At 36.7% G+C, this 9,976-nt stretch overlaps 1 protein-coding gene across 1 annotated transcript; it reads left to right on the top strand.

Moving 5' to 3' along the window:
* The first annotated feature begins 2,024 nt into the window (after positions 1-2,024).
* Positions 2,025-8,328, top strand: ppp1r3c2b (protein phosphatase 1 regulatory subunit 3C2, duplicate b). Its single transcript, XM_081349339.1, has 3 exons — positions 2,025-2,167; positions 2,275-2,357; positions 7,198-8,328. The coding sequence occupies exons 2-3, from the start codon at positions 2,344-2,346 to the stop codon at positions 7,952-7,954; spliced, it is 771 nt and encodes a 256-aa protein (XP_081205465.1). The 5' UTR covers positions 2,025-2,167; positions 2,275-2,343; the 3' UTR covers positions 7,955-8,328.
* Positions 8,329-9,976: the final 1,648 nt, after the last annotated feature.

Genomic DNA, 9,976 nt, shown 5'->3' with positions numbered 1-9,976 from the left:
GATTTGACGAACATTTTTTGGTCCTTAGACTTCCACAGAAAATATGTGTACATTTTCTAATATTTAGACCATGTCTATTATTAATTGCTATCAGGATATGGAAAATATGTTACCATTTTTAGGTTACCATTTTTCCAAGGGTAAATGCCTCTATGCATTTGATGAATGTATAATTGGGTTTTCCTATATTTCTATATTTTCTATCTATACTTTTGGCCCTGTTGACTTTAAGTCTAAAGAAAATAAAGTCTCTAAGGTTGTGTTCACACTTGTAGTTCGGTTTTCTTGGTTCTTTTGGTTCGGACCAAAACCAGAAAATAATAAATTTCGTCCTGGTTCACTTAGTGTTCTCACTGTCATTTTTAAGACAAAAATAAATAAATTAAAAGTATTTTGCACCGGAACTTTCCGACCATCCAAACTTTTGGGCGACTTTTCTGGGTCGCATCTTGTGCCATTGTGTCCTGTTTTTGGTTCATTTACATGTCTTTGGTCTGTGTTGTGTCCATATTTCAGGGTGTGTTCACACTTGGCATGTTTGGTTGGATTAAAAAAAAAACTCGATGTGATTGCTCTGTTAGTGCGGTTCATTTGAATAAGTGTGAACGCTGCCATCCGAACCAAAACAAACGGACCGAGACACTGAAAGGATGAGCCTCGATCCACTTCCAAACCAACTCTGGTGCGCTTCGAGTTAAATATGAACGCAATACGGACCAAAGACATGTAAACTAACCAAAAACAGGATGTGATGTCACAAGAAGCCGACCAATCAGGTTGTGAACGTATCCCTGTGCCTTTAGGTTCGGTGTTAAAATGCCAGTCTGAGTGCTAATCGGACCAGGACTAAATTTATTTTATTTTTTTTGGTCCAGAGCAAATGAACCAAGTGAACCGAACTAAATGTGTGAACAGAGCAATCGCACTAGAGTTCGTTTTAATCCAACTGAACCAGCCAAGTGTGAAAATACTCTCACACCGCAGTGGAATTTGCAACAGACTGGAAATGCTCATGGATTTTATTTAAAGTCAATCAAGCATATATGGGTGTGTTTTTCATTTTGTTTATCCTTACAGAATTGTCATTTGTACTGCTTATCATCACCAAATTTGTCATTTTTTCTCGAGCAAACAGTAATGAGTCAGTTTGGCGTTCCAGGCACTGACTGGCAAAGTCTCAAACCACACTGATTCCTGTATACGTGCAGAACGACAGGTCTGATATGGTGATGGTGAGTCTCTCTCTTCTTGCTCTGCCTCTCTTTGTAAAGGAAGCTCAAGCATGAAGAATGAAAGCCTAATGAGGTTAAACATCATGCTCGCTGGTTTGCTTCATGGGTAAATGGCCCCGAGGAGTTTTCATGCTTTTTCTCATTGTCCAAAGGCATAATTATGTTAATTTCACTCTTACATAAATGGCATTGAATAGAAATATCATCACTGTCTTTGCAGATTCGTTGGAAGCATTGAGAACGGCATAACTGCCACTCATTATGTCAAGTAAATGAGCCATGCATATTAATACATTTCTTATGCACAAAGCCCTTTTTTGTAAATAAATAAGCAAGCAAGCAACTTTATTTATATAGCACATTTTCAAACAACAGACGTTACCCCAAAGTGCTTTACAAAAATGGCACTTATTATTTAGTAATCCATCCACTTAAAGTAAAATAATCCATAATTTCTTAAAATGGCATCTCCATGTTCCACATTGATTTGTTCTTGCTTATTTGAACTACTATTTTATTGTATACAACAAATATTTTGGTATATTGCATGAATTGTATTGTTGATATAATATGTGATTTTCCTTATATAGTGCATTCATATTTTTTCTTTATATAATTAATGTCTCTTGATACTTGTCATGTTTGCCCTAGGATTTAGTCTCCTATACTCTTTAGCCCACAGATCAGGTCATAAATAGCTGGTTAAGTCCTGTCCTGTGTAAAGCTCATCGGCTCGAGTTTGGAGGAGGGATCAAGCGTCTATAAAAGATGAAGTGACGCAAGATCTCACATAACGCTTCCTGAAGCTCAACCGAGCAGACAGAGACATCACAAACGTGTGTCCTTTATTACAAAGAATATAATAAATAAACAATACAAAAGATAATATTTTTAAGGATTTCAGCGGATAATGCAATAATCAAAATAAAAGCAGAGTAAGATTATTTTTTTACTATGTTTTAGAAACTTAGGTAAAATATGCATTTGACAATTTTTATTTTACTAACTTGTTTTGAAACCACTTGTGTGTATGTTTCTACAGCGTCGGCTCAGTTTAAAGTGTGTGGACACTTTGGGGGAAGAGGAATTTTGAAGGAGGATTTTCACGAAGATGACTTGTGCAAAGTAAGTTTATTGTCTGATTAAGGCAAAATAGTAAACCCAGGGATCCCAGTCCTTGAAAACCAAGAAATATTGGGGAATAAAAAAAAAAATCTGATTGTTCCAGGACTAGACAAGTAATGTAAAGTAATTAAAATTGGTCACTCAAAAGTCATAATCAATATTTTTGTAGTAAAACTCAACTTCAACTTGAAATTACTGTTTGTGAGTGCAAAACAACTGATTTTGAGATGAGGGACAAAACATGTTTAAGATGTTAGTTTTTTAATTTATTATAATTTGAGATATTTGTAGCTATACAAAGGTCTCAGCTAATGAACCATGTAAGGGAACATTTACATTTATTTACTTCATAAACTTAATTTGTCGACTCCGTCAGACGCATTAAAAAGCATGCTATTTTAATTTGATCCACACAGCAACAGTGTAAAGTCTGTAAGTATGTCATATGTGACCCTGGACCAACAATACATTCTATGGGTCAAAATTATTGATTTTTCTTTTATGCCAAAAATCATTAGGATATTAAGTAAAGATCATGTTCCATGGTAAATTTCCAACTGTAAATATATAAAACATTTATTTTTGTGAGTGAATGCAGCACAATCGCCAACATAAATGCACAACTTTAAAGGAGATTTTCTCAATGTTTCGATTTTTTTGCTCCCTCAGATTCCAGATGTTCAAATAGTTGTATCTCTGCCAAATATTGTCCTATCCTAACAAACCATACATCAATGGAAAGCTTATTTATTTCAGCTTTCAGATCTCAATTTAAATCTCAATTCTTCAAATAATTGACCCTTGTGACTGGTTTTGTGGTCCAGGGTCTCATATGGTGTTCGGTACAGGAGCCGTGATAAAAATACATTCTCTACATTTAGTTTTGACACTTTTATGAACAATCCAGTTCCTAAATTCTTAAATTCTCTACCCTCCTTTTTCATATTAAGCATATAACCAATGATCTTAGGTAAATAACACATAATATAATGTAGTTCAGTTGATGTTTTAATATTTTAACACAATAAATTGAAAAAATAATAAAATATTTTTTCAGTGTTAACAGAAACCTTCATCTGACGTGTTGATAAAGGTTCAAATGAGGTTACAACAGATTTAAGTATTAGCAAATGTTTTTTCAAACAACTGATTGATAAGACAACTAGATTAACTAATATTAAATTTAATTCAACGATCCTTCCAGTTAATGTCCTTACAAACAGGTGTGAGTGAGTGAGTCAGTGTGTGTGTGTGTGTGTGTGTGGGTGTGTGTGGTGTGTGTGTCAAGTCAACTTGTCAAGTCAACTTTATTTATATAGCGCTTTTCACAATACAGATTGTATCAAAGCAGCTTCACAGTATTAAATAAAATAGTACATCAGTGTTTGTTTCTGGTGTAAAACATCCACGTTTGGTAATGCAGATCAATAGCACTGGTGAATCGATTAATCAATTTAAGTATCCCCAACTGAGCAAGCCAAAGGCAACAGTGGCAAGGAACCGAAAAACTCCATCAGGTGACCTAATGGAGAAAAAAACCTTGGGAGAACCCAGGCTCAGTCGGGGGCCAGTTCTCCTCTGGCGTTTATGAAGTAGAGACCGGATTTAACTGTAATATTAAAAGTATTATATGAATGCCTGGCTGAAGAGATGCGTCTTTAATCTAGTTTTAAACTGGGAGAGCGAATCTGAGCAACGAACAGTATCAGGAAGACTATTCCAGAGTTTTGGTGCTAAATGTGAAAATGCTCTCCCTCCTTTGGTGGATCTGGATATCCTAGGTATGACCAGAAGCCTCGAATTTAGTGATCTTAATGAGCGCGATGGATTATAGGGCGATAGAAGATCCGTTAAATAAACTGGAGCTAAGCCGTTTAGGGCTTTATAAGTCAGTAGCAATACCTTGTAATTAATACGGAACTTTATAGGTAACCAATGTAGTGATGATAAAATTGGTGTTATATGATCATATTTTCTTGATCTAGTAAGAACTCTAGCGGTGGCATTTTGGACTAACTGTAGCTTGTTTATTGAGGATGCAGGACAACCAGCTAATAAAGCATTACAGTAATCTAGTCTTGAGGTCATGAATGCATGAACTAGCTTTTCTGCATCAGAAACAGATAGCATGTTACGTAATTTAGCAATATTTCTAAGGTGAAAAAATGCTGTTTTTGTAACATATGAAATATGATTTTCAAAAGACAAGTTACAATCTAATATAACACCCAGGTCTTTTACTGTAGAGGATAAAGTAACAGGACACCCTACTATGTTAAAGTTGTATTGTAAGAGGTTTTGTGGGCGGTTTTTTGAACCGATAAGTATTACCTCTGTCTTATCTGGATTTAATAAAAGAAAATTGTGCGTCATCCAATCTTTTATATCTTTAACACACTCTGTCAATTTGGATAATTTAGCGTTTTCATCCGGCCGTGATGAAATATATAGTTGAGTGTCATCAGCATAACAATGGAAACTAATTCCATGTTTCCTTATAATATTTCCAAGTGGCAGCATATATATTGAGAATAATAGAGGGCCTAACACAGATCCTTGCGGCACTCCATAGTTTACTGGAGTTATGATAGATTTTTCTCCGTTTAAATAGACAAAATGGTAGCGGTCAGATAGGTATGATCTGAACCAGCTTAATGCTTGTCCTAGAACACCGGTATAGTTTTGTAGCCGATCTAAGAGAGATCTAAGAGTGTGTGGGTGTGTGTGTGTCTTCAGTAGATGTAAAGATGTTATCTATACATGGCATGTAAATCAGGCCAAATTTATACAGTATGTAAATAAATACATGAAACAACCTTAGAATAATTCAGACATATCAGCCAGACATAAAACCTGACAGAGTTGACAAAGCTGAATATTGTTTGTATCTTAACCACCGTGGAGCAGTTTTGTTTTTTCCTCAGTTGTAGCTGCCTTAATAAACACAACAAAAATAACAAGATTTATTCAACAAATATTAACAGAAACTATCACACTGGGAAGTCGGAGTTGACATGTTAAAACTGTGACCGCAGAGACTTCAACAATGTGTGTTTAAAACACACTGCCCGGCCAAAAAAAAGGGTGCTTTTTGGATTTCAATAGGCAAATTCTTAAGGATTGGATTATTGCAGTGATTATTATGTTTCTAGCATGTTATATGTGTGGCAACAGCTAATTGATGGAGTGTGTAGCTTTTCATTTCTTAACCATGTATGAAGACTCATCATGGCCATATTCCAGGATGACAATGTCAAGATTCATCCGGCTCAGATTGTGAAAGAATGGCTGTGAGGAGCTTGAAGAATAATTTTCACACATGAATTGGCCTTAAATTCATTGAGAGTGTTTGGGATGTGCTGGAGGAGACTTTACAGAGTGCTGGGCTCTTACTTTATCAATACAAGATCTTGACCAATAAATAACATTAATTTCCATCAGGAGGCGCACACATTTTTGGCTGGGCAGTGTTTAAAACTTTCAGGACTGTGTCCCAACTGTGAGATCCACAAAGAGCAGGAAATAGGAAAGGGTTATAATCGATTATTTTATATAAATTATCTAAAAATATAATCCAAGATTTCATTTTTGCAGTGTTTGATATCTTGCAGATAAATGTCTATTTTTGAATTTGTTGCATTCTTTGTTGGCAGTTTTACATTGTGACCTCATGCTGAGGACAGCTTAAATTACATGCATTTTCTATTAAAATAAAAAAATTTGTTGTTTTAAATTTTAACATAAATAAGGCTTTTGACATGTTTTCTCCCTTCTCATGAAAATGTATTGATAAAAAAAAAAGTTTCTAAACAGTGTCTGACATTAACACCCGCCAACCCACCAAATGCGGGTAGATTTCAGCAGTGGAGTGTAACGCAGTCACTCATACTGCCCTTACATCAAAAAAAGAGATTTTTTTTATACATATCGATACTGAAATATCTGAAACATTTCCATTTCCCGCAGAATAGACACACAATACCAGCTACTCTCTCATCTCTCATCTCTCCGACAGCGAGTGACACACAAACCCGCCTCTCCTCACTCACTTGATTCATTTGCTCCGGATGAATATTGTTAGTGTTACAGGGCTTGAATTTCAGAGTTGGATTGGGCGTATTCAGCATAATTTTACTCATTCCTGCAGATTTTGTGCACAAACACCTAAAGTGCGACACATAAAGCCGCCTCTCAGAACGAAACTGAGTTATTTTTTGCTGCTAATCACACTTAAACAGTCAAATACACACAAAATAATGTCAAAATGCCAGTCTTGGCGAGTATTTACATAAACACAGTCAGTTTTAAGTGAACATAAACAGTTGAGGAAGAGACGCACGTGTAACAGTATAATGGATCCGTGCGTCAGGTCTTAAAGTGACAGTAGCCTAATAAACCTGCTAACAAATTGTGATAATATAAAAAATATCTAAATGGCAGTTTTCCCCCATGATGTCGATGTCAAAATTGTGGCCAGTGAAAATGCTGAGTGGCGAGTAACTTTGGAAAAGCACTCTAGTCACAGCGGATGCTGTGCAAAAAAGTTTGTCAAGCCCTGATTCTAAAGTAAAGCGAATCCTGCAAATAATCATTGGTTACCCTTTATTTTAAGGTGTCATTGTTACAGTGTAATTATGTATTTAAGTACTATTAATATTAATAGTAATATTAAGTAATATTAAGCAACTACATGTACTTAATATAGGGTTAGGGTAGGATTTGGTTGAGGGTTAGTTGCATGTACTGTTATTACTATGGTAAGTACCTGTAACATATGTAACAAGGAAACTGTAAAATAAAGTGTTTCCTAATCATTCTATCCCATTTTTTCCTGCTCCAGTGTGATGTCGCGGTTCGGCCCGCCGGTCTCCATGAGGTCTGTGGACGTGGGCTTCAGGTGCAGAGGCTCTTCACACATCAAACATCTTCTCTCGGTGTCGACTCCCAAACCCCTGCGACCCTGCATCTCCCATCAGCCGGTGTTTGAGTTCACACACACTCCTCCAACGGGCCTGATCAAGAGCGGCCGCAGGGAGAAGCGCGTCGCGTTCGCGGACGCCAAAGGGCTCTCGCTCATCACAGTGCGCTTGTTCTCAGAGAAGGAGGACAAACCCAGACACCAACCGCTGAAAATACCACGACCCAAGAAGATGATCTGCTCCACAGAGCCCGCTAGTAGGACCTCAGGGTTGAGTCTTGGGTTCGATCCGCCCTGCAGAGATTTCCAGGCATTCAGAACGAGGCTTCAGGATCACATGGTGCTGTTGGAGAGCTGTGACGTCACCAAACGCTGCATTATGGGTACCGTGCGCGTCAAGAACGTCTGCTTCGAGAAAGCCGTACACATCCGGATTACTTTCGATACGTGGCGCAGTCACCTGGACGTCCCGTGTGTGTACCTGGATCAGTTTTACGGGGAACCTGGAACTGACGTGTTTGCGTTTAACATCAGCGTTCCTGAACGGATCGACCCGCGCGAACGCATCGAGTTCTGCGTGTCTTACTTACCGGCTGCGCTCGGAGCCACTGAATGGGACAATAACAATGGCAAAAACTATTGCATTAATGTGTGTGGCGCTGAATCTGCTGTTGTCTAACGACAGCGCCACTGCGTCTGCAGAAAGACTGACAGAATGAACGACTTTGCACATCTTTGACCCGTTTAGCGCAGAACTGACCGAAATGCTGTGCCATGATCCCTGTTTTCAGTGTTTCCAGATTATTATTATTATGTTTGTGATATTCAGAAATCTAACAGAGGTTTATAAATATCTTGCGGAAATGTTTATTGAAACTTTGCACACTGTGGATAATGTATTTATATGATAAATGTTTAATTATATCAAATACATTTATTTTTTAAGATTAAGCACTAACATGTTTCTAAAGCCCTTTCCTACTGTGGATAACTTAAAGTTTTTATTGTACGTATTTTATTGTATATAAAATAAAGAGTGTTTAAGGAATATTCACCTGGATTCCTATGGTCATCATTTTATGTGTTTATCCTTACTGTTATATTTATCTCAGACAAGATAATCTATTTTTATTCTGTTTGAGGTATCTAATTAAGTTACATTATGTTTATTTAATGTAGGACACGACCTAGTATTCCTCAAGGAGGTGCAATCAAATCCCAGGATGTTTTTGGCTTGGTCACTAAGTATAATCCATTTTAATCATCAGGATTGGTGCCCTGACGTTGGCCTTCGGACTGACGTATGAGAACCCTTGATCAGAAAAAGATGTTTTCTTGTGTTGAGAGATTGTCATGTTAAATGCCTTGCGTAAAGAAACGATCCCTGCTGAGGTGTTAGGGTTAGGGTTAGAAGGAAATTGATTTCCTTCATGTGAGAGTTTTAAAGGTGCTGATAAATCCTGCTCTTATCAGACAGACAGACAGAGAGATTAGTGTTTGTTCAGACCATGGTTCAGACTGATTATAAATGGCCTGTTCATAATCAGTCCTGATCAGATTACATGAAGACGCTCTCAGTTATCAAATATTACCATAGAGGTTTTGGAATCCACATCATTGATTTGATGGCTCACATTATGGAATATAAACTGACATTAATTTAATATATAGCCTAAAGCTTTAAATATATTTCAGGCTGTTTTCCACTTGTTTTTTACTGCATTTGATATGCTTTATCCATTTATTCTCCGCCACTGCTTTGCCACGTGACTCAGAAGCAAAGAAATGTGAAGATCGCGCCATTTTGACAGACAGGGTCATGAATATTCCGTCATAATCTATAATTATCCTACCGGTCATTTTAATGTTCACATTTTAATGATAATAAGCCATTTTAATAGGCTCGGTTTTTGTACACATTTTCATTTTTATTCACGAACTTACAGGACAATAGGCTATTATGCATTTATTTATTGAAGAGAAAGTTGAACAGAGACTGTGCGTCACTTTTCAGGTTTCATCATGAATGTTTGTCCAATAAATCGCAGCTTTGTGATATGTCATATCACAAGTTGTGATATGAAACAAAGTCTCAACTTTCAAATTCGGTGTATTTTATCACAAAATTCAAACAATAAATACCGTTTTTGGCGCTTTTTGATGTGGCGCGTTAGGCTAACGCCTGAGTTCAAGCGAGCAAACGCGATTAATTTCGTCCTCTTTACTACGTTGCAGAACGAAATAAACATGAATGAACAAAAAAATATGTTGAAATATACAGTCCTACTTACCGAAATCCACATCACGTCTCTCAATTAATCGCTTAATCAGTGATTCAACCACAGAACGACGATTCATTGACCTTGATAGTCAACAAGAGCGCACTCGCCACCAAGTGGACATGAGTGAGAATTACAGTTAAAAAGTTACAATGCATCACTATTTGTGTAATCTGTCAAAATCACTGCTAAAAAATTTAGCGAGTTAACGAGTACCACATTTTAATAAGCTTTTTCCAATATTTTGTTCCATAATGACTACTGTCCTTGTTGAGAGCTGAACTGAAATACATTCATTCTCACACAAACAACTTGCAAAAATAACATGCAGAAAGTTTCAGAAGTGTTTTATTTATTTATTTTGTTAAAGCATTCTGTACAATTAATTTAACATTTATATATATTTCAACAGACACAAATAC

Source organism: Scardinius erythrophthalmus (assembly GCF_964197995.2).
Source record: "Scardinius erythrophthalmus genome assembly, chromosome: 20".
NCBI lineage: Eukaryota > Metazoa > Chordata > Actinopteri > Cypriniformes > Leuciscidae > Scardinius > Scardinius erythrophthalmus.
This window is presented reverse-complemented; position numbering and strand designations above follow the sequence as displayed.